Here is a 19205-nt window from a genome sequence, read left to right on the forward strand (position 1 = left end):
CAACAGTAAAGCCTTTACACATACGTGGTGTGTATATATATGTATTTACACACACATATATATATATATATATATATATATACATATATATTTATATATATATATATATATATATATATATATATATATATATATATATACATACATATAAATACATATATATACATATATATATACACACATATACATATATATACACACACATATATGTATATATATCCCGTAAGCTAAATTAAGCACGTTTAATTAGGACTAAACAACTTGAAAAAAGAAAATTATATGATAATAGTGACGTTAAATTTCCACGTAATCAAATTATTTCGATTATTTGAAATGACATGAAAAAAGTATTCTACCCTCTAAATCAGAAACTACGGACCCTTCGTGGTTTGCAGAGTCAAATTAATCTTTAAATGAATATACTTTCTTTTTTGTAGTACAATGTAGAACAAAGTTTTTTTGCACAGGAAAAAAAACCTTAGTGTTTGTGGACATTTTCAGTAACACGACAGCAAAGATGCCACTTTTCCTATATTTATTATTCGTTCAGGCAGCGTGTTAAAAATCTGCGCGTACACGTTTGAAAGTTACAAAGAAACAAAAATAGAGTCCTACAGTAGATGTGTTGGTTAGTAACTTCTAATGTGGGCAGATATCAGCCTGTGCTGAGCGCACACGCTCAGCTTTTATCTCTGAAAAAACCCTCGTCTGTGCTGCTCTCTCTGATCGTGACTGTCAACAGGTTCGTGGTGACGTCTGTCACGGTCACAGTGTCCAGGTTGGTGAAACGCGGGGACCACGACGAGGCTGCTCGTGCGCGTGAATCGCACACGGACTCGGTGTGAGTGGACATGGCAGCGGATGGCGAGCACGTATTCAGCTGATGCTTCGTCTTCCCGAGCTGAGGGACAGACGTCCTGCTCAAACAGTAAGTCCTGCTGTGTCCTCTCTGATGACCTTTACGCGCGCCTGGAGCGATCGCGCAGGTGTAAGATAAACCTGCGGGTCCCGCGTGTCGGCGCTCGCTGCTGGATTTGGGTGTGATCGTCGTTTCCACCTGAAACCTCTTGGTGAGCTGGATGAGGCTGCGGTCATGTGGCGGTTCCCCGTGGTGGTGCAGGTGTCTGGTCAATTTGGACGGGGACACTGGCTCCTCCAGCGGCTCTGTTGCTGAGCTGCTTCGATCATCTTCGTCATAATTGAAATGCAGCTTGGGTTTGCGCCCTCTCTTTTTGGGGAAGCGATCCAGCTCCTGGAGAGTCACAGCGGCTGCTGGAGTCTCTCTGGGCCTCCTCTCGAGCTCTGGTGGTCGGACGTGGACGCTTTCTCCTCTGTTGACCGCGCTCGGTGGGAATATTGTGGGAACCACGGCGCGTAAACCTTCCCGGGCCCTTGGTGTTATGACAGGCTCCGGGACGGGATAGGAAACCTGGATCCCTCTGGGAGCTTCTCTTCTAAAATCATATGTCTTTTCTTTGGCTTTGGCCTGAGGACAGGGTAAATAAGGTTTAAGAAAGTTGGTTTCCCAGAGATGACAATCTGAAGTCTCTTGAGGAAAACGTAAGGTCTGGGGAAAGCAGCTGTTTGGTCAGAGAAGGCCTTGTCCTTAAGTTATTTATTAATTAATATATGGCAGTGAAGAGGATTTTATGGTCACTTATCACCTCGGTAAAATTGTTGGGTAAATAAAAATATTTTCTCTTTGACCTTTCACTACTTATTAGGTGAATCTGAATCGGAATCCAATATTTTCACAATACATAAAACCGTGCAGATTATCGTGTATATTTGTGCCATGAGATAAAATGAAAGCAAACAGATGATTCACTAACCTTTAAGAGAAATGTCTCGGGTTTGGGTCCCCTCTTTTTCGGTCCGAACTGCTCCCTTTCTCGCTCTCTGACAGAAAAACAACACATTGATTCATTCATGTCTTCTTTATGGTATAAATGTGAACGTTATTTTTCCTTAAATGGAATTAACTCGATCACAAGAGGGGGTCAGTTTTCTGGGCCTTTTTTAAAAATAAATAAAAAGACAATCATCGTGAGTTAAAATAAAATTAAAAAAAATAAAAACCTGTGATGCATCTCACTTGTCACATGTTTGAGCTTGAAATGAATCATCTCCGCTCAAGACTTCCGTTACGAAAAGTAAGATTTAGGTGTTTAAACTCAAGAGTACGTGTACTTTTTTGGAGGACGAGAAGAGAGGGAGGGAGAGAGAGAGAGAGAGAGAGAGAGGCCTACTGCTGTGCTGTCAAACCCTCACCTCTCCTCGAAGGCAGTGAAGAGTCGCACATCCAGAATGTTTTCCTCTGGCTCCCAAGTGCTGTACCTGTGTCACAACAGCAGAGAAGAGACGTGTTGGTCAGCGCACGGTGCGCGGATCACGCGTCAACGCGCACACACGCACTGTTTATCACTTTTTATCAAAGCATTTTCGCTGCGCACACACGCTCTGCATTTGCAGAGCTACGTAGCGGACAGTGACGCATGGTGAACCCGGCCATTGCTAAAGCTACAGTGGGGGCTTGGAGACACCTCAGCGGGCTGGAGATGAGACATTCCCCACCGCTGTCCGGTGCAAACGCGCCGTCCACACCCACTGCAGACCGCGCCGCTGTCCGCGAGCGCACATGAAGCGAATAAAAACATCCACGAGCTGAGTAAACGACGACAGAGTGAGGTGCAGTTTATGCTGGCGGCCAGGATGGAGCGCTGTCCTTCGCTTCGCAGCCTCGGCTATAATACTCACTTCTTAGACCAGCCCTTCCATTTCACGAGATATTCCCAGCGACCCTGCAAAGGAGAGCAGTAACACACGCAGGTTATTAGATTATTGTCTGTCGGCGCTGCACAAACAAATGGTTGCGTAACAGATGAGGAGACACTGCCTGTAAGAGGGAAAAACAGCGAATACCCGTCTGATTCTCCGTTTAATGATGGACTCGGCTGCAAAGACGCTCTCACCCACAGCAGAGAGCTCCATGGTTCACCATGCACCTCGTTTATTTCTGTCTCTTTTATTATTTTTGGCTTCCCTCGTGTCCTCTCCGGGTTGTTTAATTTCGCACATCCCATAATACGCAATCTGAGGAGGACGTCATCACGTCTTTTTCTGTTGCCAGGCACCGCAGTCGGTAGGACGGATCGCGGCGGAGCGCATTGGCTCAGTTGTTGCTACGTGCTCCGGGTTTGTGAGTGAAGGGGAGGAGTCCCGCAGCTCTGGCTGCTCTACAGGAATCTGTGGCACAGTGGAGCGAGCCAAGTCACAGTTCTCCCGGAGCGGATCCACGGAGCCCTGGGGTCCCCGATGGGGTCCACAGTGTCCACAAATAATAGTGCCATTTCACCAACAGACCATGAAAGAGTAGAATGAGCAGTTTAGTGGAAAATGTAACCCTCAAACAAGAGCCATTCCATACAAGCCCGATCCAAACTGTACGTTTATCAAATTAGGCCATAAATGCTGTCCACATTTATTATCTGCGGAGGCTTCAATGTCCTCTTTCTGTTCAAATATATTCCTACAGCACATTTAAAAACAACCTCAGTTGCACAAACACTACATATATATAAGTAGAATTAATACGCGCAATAAACAATAGAAGCACGAAAAGAAGCGACTTTAAAATATTTTTTTTTTAAACAAAGCACCAATGCTTAAGATGACTTATTTTACTGTTTGTTTATTAAATACAGTTTCATCTCTTTCACGACCATAATGTTCATAATGTTCACTATAAAACAAATGAGCGCATAATGAGGTCTGTAGGCAACGTTGTGTCTAATTTGTAAACAGCGTCTGTCCATGAGACCATATCAGCTTTACTGTCATCTACACACAAAATGACACACACAAAAAAAATTGTATATGTATATGTGTGTATATATATACACATATACATAAACAACTTTATGTATATATACATATATATATATATACATATATCTATGAACTCATGCGCCTGTTAATTTCATTTAGAATTGTATCAGTACAATGAAAGCACACAATTAGATCTACGGGAGGAGGCTTATTAAACAATAATTGTTCTGTTGTCAAAGGCCGTGAGTATTTTAATTATTTCACTGAAACGCATGAGAACTTGTATTTTTTGTTTTTTACATTTTGTGTATTTATATTTATTATAGTGGTTGTATACTATGTGAAAACAAAGCTCTGGAATGACAGATTATGGATGTGGAACCTCTAAAAGACTACATTTAAATTTAGAAACTTTAGACCAGGTGTCCTGTTACCTGGGGGCCAATAAAAAAAGGACAAAAACTGTTCAGTCAGAGGTGGGAAACATGAAGTTAAAACATTATTGTAGCAACTAAAATGAAGATGATATTTAACAGAATTTAAAAGTAAAAGTGTTTTTTTAATAGTGTTTTAATAGTGTGTAGTTTGTGATAAAAAAACAACCATTATTTATGAAGTAAAATTAATCTACAGAAATAAAATAGAAGTAAATAACTTATATAAAAGACTAATTATATACTATATATTATACATATACACAGTTGAATGTAATACATTTAATAATGTGATAAATATAGTAATAATAAAATAAAAAATATCGCTAACAAGCTGCGCCTCGGCCACGCGCACTGTGTTTACCGGAAAGAGATGAATTTCACGCGCCATGTTTTCATAATGACATTAATGATATTAAATGACGGGCCACATAACATCGATTAAGGGGCCACATGTGGCCCACGGGCTGTGAGTATGAGACCTCTGCTTTAAAAGTAAGTATTGTGGTTGACTGTAAACACGTTAGAGAGCTGTGTGTATTAATATTAATATATATATATATTAATATAAATACTAATAAGTACAGGGGATATTTGTCATTTGATTTAATCTTTTCTAATGAAATCTTTGTGTCCTTGGATTATTTTATGAATATAATCATGATCAATCATGTTAGTTAAAAAACAAAAAAACAATAACAATTTTCTTTTCTACCTCATTGTCGTCGGTTTAAACGTGTATAATACGTAAATAAATGTAATTATATTTAATCATCATCATCATCATCATTATTATTTTTATTATTATCATCATCATTATTATTTAGTAGTAGTGATAGTAGAAATACTCTTAGCTTTCGTGGTTGTATATTTGTTTTTTAAAAAAGTAGTAGATAGTATAAAGCTTTAAATTGCATATGAATGTCTTTATTTCGGCAGTTAGTAAATAAATAAAATAAGATGGTAGATGTAGATGGTGTATATCAATAACAATAATAATAATAAGAAAGTTAATATTATTATTGGGGCAGTAGTCAGGCTTTTCTATAATATATTAAACACCATCGCACAAATAGGTTGCATTGTTAAAGACAAACGAGTGAAATCCGTGTTTTGTCTTCTTTGGCCCTCAGGACCATTTTTGTCCACATTCACCAGCAAAAAAATAATAATTATGAATTAAAATAAAGTGCAATAATCATAGATTCAGAGCCTTCATTGTCTCCTTGCTCTGCGCCGAACCGACGGTCAAATATGTTCCATATTGACCAATAAATTATTTCCGACAAAAAAAAATCTAAATACGATGAAGCACATGACACAGCAGCGGCCATTTACATGTTTTCTGACCCCTTTGAAATTCCGGTGTGTCTGTGTTAGAATGAGAACAGATGAACATGAACAATCCCGTTAGAGTTTATTCACAGCTCCTCTTAATTCTCCACTAACGCAGAGACTCATGGAAAGACTGTGGATCAGGCCATTTAAGGAGCGTTTGGTTTGCAAATGAAATGCGTTAAAAGCTTCTGGTATTTATTTATTATATTATTTTTTTACGCAGAAGCATGAAATCTTTCTTTCTTTCTTTTCATGATTTTGCGGATTTATTTACACGTCATGTGTCTGTATTCGGCCTTTACGTTACATTACTTTTACCCAGAAATTACGTTTTGAGCCAAAATGACTTTTGCAGTGAAAGCAAATGTAAATGCGCGAACGTAATAAATATAATTATGCGTAAGGTGATTTCACTGTGGGATCCTATGATGCAGGTGAGCAGACTGAGATCGCAGCAGCAGCAGCAGCAGGAGGAGAAGGAGAGTCAGTCATTTGCTGGCGGCTCGTCCCTCTTTATCCTCGATCGTGTTCAAAATCTTGAATCATCTATTTTTATACACACACAAACACACACATATATATAATACATGAGAAATGGGCAGTGTGCTGGTTTTATCCCCACTGCGGAGCAGACAAAGGCGGGCGCGCCGCGGACAAAAGATACGTTGTAGCTGCTGTGGAAATATGAACCACCATTTTGATAGCCATAGCTTGAAGACCGACATTTCCTGTCGGGTGCTGTAATGGCTATAGCCTGCACGGGTTGTGTTGTGAGAGTGTGAGGTGGCGACGGTGTGTTTGCACCCTGCATACAGTCCGTGTGTGCACACACCGCTGCTGCTGCTGCTGTGGTTCTCCATATTTGGCTGCGAGTGGATGAAAAGTGAGTCTGCAGTGAGCCGCAATGGCGACAGACGCACATGAATAAACAGAGCTGGCTCTGTGAGCGCATTATTGGCTCTCTGGTTTCTGGGCAACTGCAGCGCGCTGCTCATGCACTGTCCTACTTACCGGGGCGACATTTTCTGCTGAAGGTGGCTCAGGCACCAAAACAAAACCACATGCAGGCGAGAAACAGTGAAGCTCTGACCTGCGGCTTTGAATAAGAGAAGCCTCGCACACCTCACTGCAACACTATATAGAGTCATGTTGAGGTTTTCTTTATATGCTAAATATACATATATACTCTGATATTAAAGAAGCTGTTGCTTGGAGAGATTGCAGCGGCTTTTACTTTTCAACTGTTCATTTCATTTTCAAATGCGCGTCGACACCAGGCCTCAATCCGCCGAGTCACGCAATCAGAGAAATGACACCACTGCTCATTTAATCCCACGTTGCTGCTCTGACAGAAGCAGACACTCTGCTGCTGCTGCTGCTGGTGGGCACGATGATAAAGGGGGAATGTGATACATCACACTTGGTCTATAAATATGTTCCGCTACTCAACCGTGTTTCAGTTTCCTCCTGATGCATGACTGACTCACATGGTTGGTTCAGAGCCATGAAAGGCCTGCAGAGAGTGAGAGAGATGGCCCTCGTGTGCTCACAGGCAGACATGCCAACTATGTGTTCATGGGCTTTTCAAAATTCCGGCCGTATCAACTCATATCAAGTGAGTTTCGCAAGGTAAAAAAATGCGCTGCGTCACGTCTGCTGCCAGTTTTAGACACGTCTGCGCGTCTCCTATGGCCCTGGTTCTTCCTTTCTTTATTTCTTCCCTTTTCTTTCTTTCTTTCTTTCTTTCAAATGTCCACTGAAAATAGTCTTTTTCCGTAAAAACAAATTCCCATCATACTGAGTTAAATTTAATTATCAGATTTTCCACAGCGTGTTATGTGAGCACTTCCATGACGGAATTCCAGACAAGGAAAGTCGAGATAAGGTTTCATTTATAAAGAAATAAATAATCGAGAATTGAGAATGATTCAATCATCAAGGTGATATATATTTATATTTTTGTGGGGGAGATTGTAACATCAGGACAGACACATCCCTGATCCTCCTCTGCGTACATTGTTGTTCCGTGCTACAGTTGTGGCGCCTCTAGAGTTTCAAACCATTGGCCTTGAAGACGGGAAAAATGATTTCTTTGCTTTGATTTAAACGTCAGAGAACACAGAGGCCCCTTTCTGCTGTAAATAACTCTGAAAAGATTGATCATTGGCGGCTTCAGACTGTTAAGTTATCATTAGAATGCACATTAAAACAGTGCAGCGATCCTTTAATGGCCCAAACAACACGTTCTTTCTTTCCCCTCCCCTCCTCTTGGAGATTGCTTTTTTTCTTGGTACATGAGCATCTCTGATGGGCAGCTCCCATGATAGAACTCAGGAAGACACCACACACACACACACACACACATTCCTGGGCCTTTCTGTCATTCACAACAGTACAGAGTAAATCTTTCCTCAGCACAGCTTGTGCTCCAGGCCTTTAATGATCCCCTTTAGAGCTGGAAGACATTTAGCAATGTCAGGAAAGGTCAGTAATTACAGCTCATTCATATAAGCAAATTTATGCACAAATGTGTGTGTAGCTCTGTATGCCTAGATATATCTATTTAAATCATAGTGTGTGGAAATAATGCGGGCTAGAATTGCAGTGTCACAGTGACACAGGCCTGCAGAGAGAAAACACATTCCCATGGCACTTAACTCATTGTGCTAAATGTCACTGAGCATATTGCAGACGCATTGTATACAAATGTCATATAATTGGCACCATTCCCCACCCTGTCGCGCTGCCGTGAACACCCACAGTCAAGTCCTCAAGTCTCCACAAAGCCTTTCCTCTGTTTATAATCTGACGCTTACATAATATGTACATACATGAGATGCAGCGCGTCGACACTCCATCTCAAAGTTGACCCGCAGAAGAAAAACAATGCCCTGATAAGGTTTTGATGATACAAGTGACCAGTGCAGTTATGCAATACAGAGGGCCCTTTGTGCAGGAACGTTTGTGATTATGCAACATGATCTGTTTTCCTATTCGTGGGTTCACAACTAGAGTTTCTAGCACTTAATGTTCTATTCTTCCTCTCCGTGTGCAGAGAGGAACTGCAGAACAATGATACATAAATCTTTTTTACTGAAACGCCAGAACAAACTATGAAATGTTTGCCTATAAAAAGAAGAAGGAGGAATTCATTATTTCAACACACAAAGCAGCCAGTTTGCCCCACCTAGTGTCAGTGCAGCAAAAAAAAAACAAACAAGCCTATATCTAGAGAGCCAATTTTTTTTCTTTTATTGAAACATACCATCAAATAAGCTGTGCCGTAAGCAGTAAGTCAGTCAGCTCCTGGTAAAAACATACTGTATAACAATCCTTTTCACCGTGAACCAAGTGCAAGAGCGAATTGGCAAAAGAAAAAAGTACCAAACTGAGTCAGAAACAAAAACCGGTTCAGTGGAATCACATGGAGCAAACGTCCTGTAATAGTTTTGAATGACAAATTAAATGTCAATAAATACACACTCTTCATTTCATTTTTTAATTAGTTCATTCGTAATTATTATTCTAATATTTTAGCATTCTCACTGGTCTTGCATTAGCTGTGCATGGAAGGCAATTTAGACTAAAAATGCAGGTTACATCCAACAGCTTTGACGTTTGAAGTTTCAGCAGCATGAACAAAACAGCTTTGCACTCGCTGGAATTGCATGTAACAAAATACAAAACCCCTCCGCATTGCAACTCACATTTAATCCCGTGTAACATACTCCATCCATGACCCTGGTAGCATTCCATTAAACATATAGCAGTCGTATGTGTTCTTCAGATCACAAGATGAGGTTCAATAGCAAAATGAGATGATCGTTGTTAATCTGTGCATCATTAGGACAGTCCCAAAAGCAACAAGGAGATATTTTAACTCCAGCAACATGTGAGGTCAACACTACGTTAATAAATCACACAGCCTTGTTATGGTAAGAATCAATACCTCTTCTTAAAGGTAAAGTACAAGTTTGATAAATGACACCATTTTCTTAATGCTGTTGACCCTTTGTTCCATAAATGTGCAGAACGGTACTAATTTGATTGTGACAGCAGACCCACCGATGGCTTTGCTGCATACCGACAGCAAAACAAGTAGAAGAGATGAACAAAAAAGGCCGGGACATTCCTTAAAGGCTGTTGACATAGCAGAGTGCACGCCACACTTTTTACTTTGTTTTTTTTTCATGTACTGGCTATTTATTTTCATCAGAAATCACCTTAAACAAAGCTTGTGATGAAATACCGAGTCAGACTGAATGAAAGTGTCTGGAGTAACAATAAAGAATTGAAAGAAGACTTTAAGAGAAAATCTCCATTATTGACACTGACAAAAAAAGGAGAAAAAGAAAAAGGAATTAAGTGCTTTCAGTTTGATCTTAGATCATCGTAAGTTCCTCTCTACCTTCTATTGGGACCAAAATAAGATATTATTCATACAAAATACATATAAACCTTCATACATCTCAGGCTATAAGTTTGGTACAAGTATGAAACAACAGCAAGAGAATCCCATTAAGCTCCATATGACAAATAAACAGACTTTTTTTTTCTTTTTTTTTGAGTGGGATACATCCACTTGAATGTATTCACTCAAATCCTCGAGGGCACTTTCTTGGCTACAACATCACAGAGGAGATTACGGTATAAAACATCATAAGAAACATATTGAATTTGAATGATAAATTATAAATTTCCTTATATACAAAATTCTGATGTTACATATGTTACATGTTTACATATGCACATATTGACAGGATCATCCCGTAAGTCCGAGACTTTCTTAAAAAGATACGTATTCCTTGAACGTCACAGTGAGACTGTTTGTCGTGATGTCAGTGATGATGATATTTCCCATAAATGGAGAGATTGTTTTGACAGGCGCTTCCTTAGATTTCTCTGTGAATTGCGGCGTGTCCTCTGTCACAGGTGGAGGATCTGTGACAGCAGGCTCCGCCTCCGGTGCCAGCTCCGGTTGTATTTCTGGCTCCACCTGGCTCTTAGTCTTTGGGCAGCTGAGATCCATCGGCTCCTCTTGGCCGCCGGAGTCCATAACCTCGTATGTGCATGCAGAGCCAGGGCGTCGGCCACGACAGTGGAGGTCCATTGGTTTATCCTGAGGTGGCGCGACGGCCGTGCTGGGCACACTGAAGCTTCTGGAGGCCAGGTAAGTTTTAGAAACACTCCTCTCCTCAACAGGATCTGAGAGCTTTCGCTTGCGGTCACTAGGAAAGGATGGGATCCTAATCTGGTCGACCGCTGTCGGCGTCAGGATGTTGGCGTCAACAGCCCAGGACATTGGAGGTGAGCTTGCAGTCAGCTGCAGCGGTAAATCATCCGGCAGGTCAGCCTGACCTCGAGCCACCTCAGTGTTGTATTCCTCTGCTGTGCTTGGTGAAGGTTTGGAGAAATGTCTGTCCTTTGGGGAACATTTTGTCGGATGTTCTGCGGCAGGAGGGGAGCTGCCATTACAAATCTCTTTGGGGATACCGTTCTCCGAGTACTCCACCATTTTGGTTCTGTGTGCTGGATTGTTTTCTGACGGTTTGGTGTTCTGAGGTTTCTCTTCGCTTGACGATTCCCCGTGTTTACCTTTCGCTCCATGGACCTTGTTACTGTCCATATATTTACTCATGACAATCACAATACGTCCATTCTTGTTTTTGTTCTTGATTATCTTCATTTTGCTGCTCATAGCACACGGCAGAGTTGCGTCTTTCGGGTTGGGTTTGAGGGCACATTCGCTCTCAGCCTCTTTGACAGCCGGTTTCCTCACCTCCACTGCCAACTCTTTGACTTTACTCAAACATCCTGTGTCTTTGTCACGAACCCATTTCTGTTGCAGTGCCAGTGGTAAGTTCCAGCCAGGATTTACTTGTTTACAGGCCGGCTCCTGAACTTTGACCACCTCTTTGAGTCTCGAGGCCTGTGTGTCGTACATATTTGGGTCAGGCTCATAATGGTGGTGCTTCTTGCTGTTTAGCTGGTAGATGAACTTCTTTTTTCCATTGGTTAGCTGATCAGCAGGGACCTCCTGGCTGCTGGGCTGGTACTGATGGTGCTTCTTGCTGTTCAGCTGGTACTGCTGAGGCTGGGGGCGCGGGACCGGGACAGGATCTGACTTGAAGCCTCCTTCTGCATCCTGACATGTGTCCTCAAAACCAGCGGGGATACTGGACCTTCGGGCAAACGAGGGCACCTGATTGAAGAAACAAAACACAACATGTTTAAGATTCACCTTTTCTTTATTTAGCTAGGAAGGTCCCATTGAGATACAAGATCACTTCCTGGTCAAGATAGCAGTGTAGATAGTTACAAATAGTTACAAAGACAATTTCAGATATAGAAACAACACAACAGCAAATAAAAGTTAAAAGAGAGTAAAAAAGGTAAAGTGTAAGTAAAGTGCAGATAAAGTATAAAAAAGTTACAAGAACATATCCACATTTTCACTTCATTGTGAAATCGAGAGTTTCGTGATTAGGACCAAACCATCCTTTGATTACCCCTCTTTCATTTCATACTTCATAACCTCACTCTGGAATAAATGTGTCATATTTAAGTCCAAGCTGAGACAATCCTGAAGACACTGCAACAGCCTCAGCATCAGATTATTTCCACAGACATAACAGACGTTACATAACCGTCCTAATAGAGAAAGAGTAGTTCTCTCATGGCGGGCGGAATGTTTATTTAGAAGAAGCTTTCGCGGCTGCTAAAATGTGCTACAGACAAAATATTCAAATCCGCACAATCGGAAAATACAGGAGCGTGTACGACGAGGAGGAAGTGAAGCAGAAACTGGTACAAACCAACCAAGCAGGACTCAGCATATGACCTTCCTCCCCACCATCTTGTCCCCTCCCCCTCCTCCTGTACAGACTGACCCCTTGGGCCGTCAGGGGGGCACCGCAGCGGAACGCTCAAGACACTTTGGCTGTGACCTTAGGTCACAGAAGTGCCACCGGACATGTCACGCTTCATCCATGATTGCTGGCCACGTGTGACTCTGGCAGAGAGGTATGCCTCTTTAAGGAGTGACACTGCATAGTAATCAGCTCCAAGTCTCAGAATATATAATCACATTTGGCTCTGGATACAGTTCTGCAAAAGGCCTGAGCTAAGATAGTCTAAGGCATGAATAGAGTTGCTACTTTCAGCCTCATCTATTTCTGTCTGGGGAACATTTATAAACAGGGGGATGAATGAAAACATTGTATGTTTCAGATACTGACTCACTACAAAAGAAACTTCACAATCTCCCTTTAAAAACAGTGCTTTGCATATGAAGCTATTTAGCATACGGAAATAATGAACATGTGGGTAAAAGATTGGTGCAGCCACCCAGTGCTTATGTAACCTGAGGCAACAAACCTGGTTCATTATTAGTGCACACAGAGATCCAGCTGTACAACCCCATCCTCCCTTTGCCCTTTTCTCCATCTCTCGCAAAGAAATCTATAAATATCCTCAACTATAAAGATGGCAGCTTGAAACCACCTGACAGAAACCCCCTTGTTTTTGGATCCTCACTGACTGAAACTTGAAACAGCGCGCTGTTTCAGAAGCAGAGACACTATCATGTTGGTGCCGAACCGTAGCAGAAGATAATAATTACCTGGAGCAGAAGATGCTTTGGTTTTGGCCCCCGTTTTCGGTATCCCATCAGCTGCTCCTGCTTCTCTCTGTGGAAACAAAAGATAATTACATTTTCTTGCTTTTGACAGTGTTGCACCTTACTACATTAAAAAAAATCAAACTGCAACACATGAGAAAGCTACACGACATTTGGAGAATTCATTCTTTTCTTTTTTTCTACCTATTCGAGGTCAAAAGTGGAATTTTGATTTGGAGGACTAATGAATGCCCACATGTGACCCCGCTGCAAAGCATTATGGTCCTTATTTGCATAGCTCTCCATGGTAATCGGCCCATTCCATATTCTCATTATCCGGAAGAGATTTAATTACGGCTACAGCAGGCAGAATCTCCCCTCGTCTTTTAAAAACATCCTCTCCAACGCAGCAGAACCTCCTCTTCTTACATTTACCGTCTAATTAGGATCATGAGGTACGGATGAAATGGAATAAACACAACACTGTGCCTGTGCCTCTGGGATGTATGCTGCTGTTGAAAGAATGCACACACCACCATGTCTTGGGCAACACGAGGCCTACACTCTGAAGGTGTAGAGTGATAAATATCAGACTAATCACAGTTTTCTAATGAGGGAGGAGTGAGGAAAAACATTATGATAGCTGTGTTAAGCAGTAGAAGGCTTGCTATGAAATATTGCTCCTTGATATAAACCTTGACTCGTCAACGGCACATAAATAACCAGCGGTGGGTGAAAACTGGGCATGAGTAAACCCACCCCATTGTTGGGCCTTTGCTGCAGATGTTCAAAGTGTCAGAGCAGCCAGGAAACTGCCACAGTATACAGTCCACATTTTAATGCTATAATGTGTGCGATTTCAAGCGGCGTCCAAACGGGGGTGACCCCTATTCACAGAAGATTTGGCTATTACAGCCTCCCTTGTTGGATCCCCTCCCCCATCCTCTGGGAGCAGAGTGGAATCCACACACACAGCGCAGAGGCAGCGCTCCATGACCATCAGCACATAGCCAGACAAACACACACACACACACACACACACACAGTGAGCCAGGCGGGCAGGCAGGCAGGCAGGCTGCAGGGGAATATGAGAGCGGTACACTGGAAACGCTAGAGAGCAGTGCGTGTCAATTAGCCTTTTCAGAAATGCGAATTCCTTTCCCCAGCCATAATGTCTTTAGGCCTGGTGGCCTACAGAGAGACTATATCACACAGGCCTCATGGGTCCAGCAACCTAGACAAGATGATGTTGTGCACATGCCACGAGGCTGAGAGGACAGCATCATTTGTATTCATTAACACCCCAACCCTTGGGATTGACATTTATATGTGATTATTTTAGGGGCCTCTATTAAGCCTACTGTTGACCCAGACTGAAAGTTGGCTGTCAGTCGCATACCCAAGGTGGAATATTCGGTTATAAATGCTGCCGTTTCATGGCGTCCAGTCTGTTTGCAGATCATATTCTGGTAATGATGGAAATCCCATCAGGTTGCAGCTTGGCCTGCGTACAAAAACCCCAACAACAAACCACTGTGCTCCTGTACTGCACATCAAGTCAAAGCAGCTCAGCTGCTGAATTAGCACCTGTCCTGCTCAGGCCTTAGGGGCTGCTAGGAAACCCAACTGTAAAGATTTGATCACAAACAAATGGTTGCCGTTTGATCCACATGCAGAACACCACATGTCCATGTGTGTTGGCCTGCCATGCACTTTATGAAAACAAGACGACTGCTTCTGCTCTAATTTACGTCACCGCAAACTCCGATTCCTTACAACTTGCTGTCATTTGCCTATTTTTGGCACACACCCATGCACATTTACATATCCAGTCAGCCTGATTAAGGAATCCACACCATTCACATCCATTTCTTCCTCCCCATGGAGAAGATAGACCTATAGGCAAAGGGGCGGCAGGGATCGGTGATATAGTAACTGTGGCGCCCCTTCCTCCCATGCCCATATTAGGTCATGGTTGAACTGGAGGCTGCAGCGGCCTCGTCCAAAGTCCACATCCCTCTCACCTGTGTTGAAACGCGACGAGGAGCCGCGGGTCAAGGATGTTTTCCTCTGGCTCCCATGTGTTGTATCTGCAGAGGAGAGCAAACAACTGTCAGAGAGCTGTCACTGACTCACTCACATAAACACATACGTAAACATATCTCCCTCATTACTGTGCAGACAGACTAGACAAGCAGGTCCAATTTAATTGAAAAGGGAAAAAAAATGATCTGAGGCTTTTTTTTTTTTTACTTCAAGGTCAAAGGTAACTGCATTTGCGGGATCGTGAATAACAACTACTGGTCAGCAAATCAACCACGAGCACATGATCCAACTGCACAGCAGGAAAAAAAAACCCTAAAAACAAAAAGTGTCTCCAAACGGCCCTCCAGCACCAGCAGCATACAGTCGGCCATTTTAGCACCACTGTCTCGTAAATTCGCTGGCAGAGCAGAAATAATTAAAACGGGATTACATGGCTGTGCCTCCCCCTTCCCTCGCATAAATTAGTGAAGGCATCCGCGGATGCACTGAAACACACACCGACCGCGCTGACACACACACACACACACACACACACACTGTACCCGCGCGCATTTTGTAACTGCGCCTTTTTTTTTTAAAGCCAAACACTTGATATTTTTGCAATGCATGTAAATGATGTGAGACGTTGCAGAAAAAGCTGTAGACACTTACTTGGGAGACCAGCCTCGCCACTTGACCAGGTATTCTATCTTGCCCTGTCATTGTGGAGAAGCACAACATTTTTGGGTGAGGATCGCGTCAAACGCAACATTTCAACGTCCGCAGCGACGCTGCAAACGTGCTCGCTGTCTCTCTCTCTGTTACCTTACGGATGCGCTTCTTTTCGATGCCCTCCACTGCAAAGACGTGCTCTCCGGCAGCAGGGAGCTCCATTCTCGGCTGAATCCGACGGCCGCGAACGGGGAGTAGGTGAAATGTGGGCTACGCGCCGTCGATGTGCTTTCCGTTTGGTGTGTGCAGTGCGCGCTTGGTAGTTTTCCAGTTGTATCCAAATCCAACTGTATTCCCTCCACCTCTCCTCCTCCTCGCTCGCTCGCTCGCTCTCTCCCTCTCTCTCTCACTCCTTTGCACACCCCACAGTCCTGGCAACGAGCACAGAGATACTCACAGTGTTGCGGCTGCGAGCAGCTCTTCTCGTGCAATAGCTTCAGCTCGGCGCATGACGTCAGGAGGGGAGGGGGAGGTGGAGACCTTGCACAGAGGTTGGGGTTTATCCCGTGAGTGCTGGACTGCGGGAAGGATATCTGGAAATTAAAATCAATCACCACGTTACAGTCACGATACGAAGACAGACCACTTATGCAGTTGTTTCGTTGGGTTCGATGACAAGGCTGGTGATTGTACCACACACACACACACACACACCCCTCTCCTTCTCCAACTGTGCATTAGAAGATACTTTTTTTTATTTGAAAGATTGAAATTCATTCAAGCACAGATCATGTATGTACAAATATGTGTTGGACAATGGTCCAAGAAATTTTTTTATAATATAATCTAAAACTTATCCTAAACTAAAAAAAAAACTGGCAACAAATTTGAGCTGGATTTTTTTTTTGCAACAGTTTAATGCAGCAAATCCTCATTTCAAAGAGCTGGAATCCCCACCTGTGTCTGAACTCACCTTTACGCAGCAAACAAAGCAGTTCTAGAAAGAGTTTTTTCCTTAATGTGACAGTGTGCTTATGACTTGAACTGAGTCTGGCACACGAACGGAAAACAAGTTCCCCTTTATTTGAATTTCCGATCCCCTTAAAGCTGCACAGTTGTAGATGAGTACAGGCTGAGGCTCACACTTCGATCTGCGCCGCCATTCGAATATAGGTCACACACTCTGCGCTCGTCAAAACCAGTGCCATGTCCTTTGGGCTCAACTGGCATTAATTTGACACACGGCAGAGTTTTCGCACTGCAGCCTTCAGCATACCTGTGGCAACTTCGTAATGGTAAACTCTCTCATTCTGCCTGTTTCCACACCGCCAATCACCACCGTTTTTCGTGACACGTATATCTATAGAAGGTCTACTGTATATCTGCACCATGACAGTTTAAATCCAACAACATAAACCGCAACACCAGAGAGTATGTACTCCGCGCTGTAAATGTCAGCCGTGCTTTAAGTCACATAATTTATGGGAACATAATTAGAAACAGGGGAGAAAACACGCGCCCGTGCGTAAATGACCACTTTCTGTGCGTAATTTGCACACCAAAACGACGCCACCCGCTGCAATGTGTCGCGCGAGTAGCACAAAAAGAGTTAAAATGGGTGCAATAACCGACGCTTCTCTTGCTCCAAAAATAATTCAGCAACCCAAGGGTTAAAATGAAGCCTCCAAGCAGAGCGGCAGCGGCCAGCCTATTAAATACAGGCACGATATATCCCTGCCCTGCCATATAAGGTAATGGACAGAAAGCGCCGAAATATCACATTTTGCACTCATTAATTCTCGAGTGTGGGTCGTGAAATGGGCGCGGGAGGGGGTCGACCCTCCGTGGGATCCGAATGTGCTCGATTAAAGCGTCGTATTTTCGCACGATTCCTGTTTTTTCCTGTGCCCTTCAGCCGCGGCCAGGGAGCGCATACGCCCTGCTTCCCTAGCAACAGCATGAAAGAGAGAGAGAGGGAGAGAGAGAGGGAGAGAGAGAGAGAGAGAATTTAAGTTTGTGACAAACAAACGCGCTTTTGATGAAGTGACACCAATATTCTGTCGTTTCCTCAAACATCATATTGTCTTTGACACGATCTGGAAGAAGTGAAGTGCACATAAGCACGCATGCAGGGCGGAACAGCAGCGCAGAACATATCTGAACTGCAGGCTTTCACGCTCAGCTTTGTTTACTCACAGGTACCCAAAATACAAATTATGATTCATTGTGTGTTTTTGGTTGTGACGGGTGGAGGAACGCAAAGGTGTCTGCGTCAGGACACGGATGATCATTTAGAAAATCCCTCTGAGTCATTTTATGGGCTTGTGCAGCGTCTGATCACAGCTCGATGTCATAAAACAACCTGCACATATAGTTGAAGAGATGACCCAAAATGAGTGCTTTCAGCTCAAAGGGTCTTCAGTCATACACGACTGTCATGTAAAAGCGTAACAGCGTCACCGCGCGCGCAGGAAGACGAGTTCCGATGCAGTCAGATTGCTCATGAATCTGAGGAATTACAAACCAGTCATTTTAATTTCGTCTGAGTTGTTTTTATAAGGAGCTGCGTGTGTGCGCGTGTGTGTGTCTTCACTCGTTCACGTGCACTTGTTCACTATTTGAATTCAATCTGAGAGGTTCGATTACCGACAGTTAAGAGAATCCGAATTTAAAGCGCACGGAAGATCACGTGTTTGTGTTTAAGAGAATCAGAATTAGTGGATAATTTGGTTAACAAATATCAGTAATTATTTTCTCTTTATCGTCTTAAACATTAGAATCTCGTTTGCTTCTGTACCTAAAGCTGTTAAAAACTAACCCTACATTCTGGGAAACAAACTGAGCTTTTTTTTTATTGTAGCAGAAACCCAGAGTATTTTGTCCTTGCTTTGGCCGTCAAGGTCACATGAGTTGTTATCAAAAACATGAGGATAAACTCAGGGTCAGCGTTATCTCTTGTTTGAAAGGGACTTTTCTCAAACAACCTATGGCGTAATTTTATTTCAACAACAGGGTTGTTCTTGTTTGTGTCAGGGCTACAAAATATGTTTTTGAGGCCAAACAATTTGTGTCATTCCTGTGAGGTGAAGGTTTTTGAATGTGCATTTTTGTTTTTGCAGAGAACGCACAGTGAAATAGTTGAAAGTGGATGATTGTGAGTGACTGTGAGAATGTCAGTGGTGTGTATTTATGTGGGTGTAAATGTGTCTCGGGGTCAGGTGAAGTCATGATCTCTGAGCCGCTCGCTGCAGGAAGCACACTGAACTCAGCCGCATGACTGTTTTCCATTG

General features: G+C 42.9%; 2 protein-coding genes across 2 annotated transcripts; both read right to left on the reverse strand.

The window, feature by feature from the left end:
* Positions 1–518: 518 nt before the first annotated feature.
* Positions 519–3175, reverse strand: LOC122784809 (chromobox protein homolog 8-like). Its single transcript, XM_044050164.1, has 5 exons — positions 2923–3175; positions 2758–2801; positions 2272–2337; positions 1833–1899; positions 519–1486 (listed from the first exon to the last, which is right to left on the reverse strand). The coding sequence occupies exons 1-5, from the start codon at positions 2989–2991 to the stop codon at positions 680–682; spliced, it is 1053 nt and encodes a 350-aa protein (XP_043906099.1). The 5' UTR covers positions 2992–3175; the 3' UTR covers positions 519–679.
* A 5654-nt stretch (positions 3176–8829) lies between these two features.
* cbx4 (chromobox homolog 4 (Pc class homolog, Drosophila)) lies at positions 8830–17370 on the reverse strand. The gene is made up of 6 exons (XM_044051152.1): positions 16889–17370; positions 16069–16508; positions 15916–15959; positions 15243–15308; positions 13222–13288; positions 8830–11802 (listed from the first exon to the last, which is right to left on the reverse strand). The coding sequence occupies exons 2-6, from the start codon at positions 16135–16137 to the stop codon at positions 10387–10389; spliced, it is 1662 nt and encodes a 553-aa protein (XP_043907087.1). The 5' UTR covers positions 16138–16508; positions 16889–17370; the 3' UTR covers positions 8830–10386.
* Positions 17371–19205: the final 1835 nt, after the last annotated feature.

Source organism: Solea senegalensis, linkage group LG19 (genome assembly GCF_019176455.1).
Source record: "Solea senegalensis isolate Sse05_10M linkage group LG19, IFAPA_SoseM_1, whole genome shotgun sequence".
In the NCBI taxonomy this organism is placed as follows: domain Eukaryota; kingdom Metazoa; phylum Chordata; class Actinopteri; order Pleuronectiformes; family Soleidae; genus Solea; species Solea senegalensis.

Bases quoted from the DNA above. Each gene is read 5' to 3' on its own strand.
- cbx4 (XM_044051152.1), bottom strand. From the start codon at position 16,137: ATGGAGCTCCCTGCTGCCGGAGAGCACGTCTTTGCAGTGGAGGGCATC. The intron at 15,960-16,068 runs GTAACAGAGAGA...CCACAATGACAG, and splicing joins AAAAGAAGCGCATCCGTAAG to GGCAAGATAGAATACCTGGT. The intron at 13,289-15,242 runs GTGAGAGGGATG...TTGTTTCCACAG, and splicing joins CTCGTCGCGTTTCAACACAG to AGAGAAGCAGGAGCAGCTGA.
- LOC122784809 (XM_044050164.1), bottom strand. From the start codon at position 2,991: ATGGAGCTCTCTGCTGTGGGTGAGAGCGTCTTTGCAGCCGAGTCCATC. The intron at 2,338-2,757 runs GTGAGTATTATA...GTTGTGACACAG, and splicing joins TGGAAGGGCTGGTCTAAGAA to GTACAGCACTTGGGAGCCAG. The intron at 1,487-1,832 runs GTTAGTGAATCA...CCCTGTCCTCAG, and splicing joins CCGAGACATTTCTCTTAAAG to GCCAAAGCCAAAGAAAAGAC.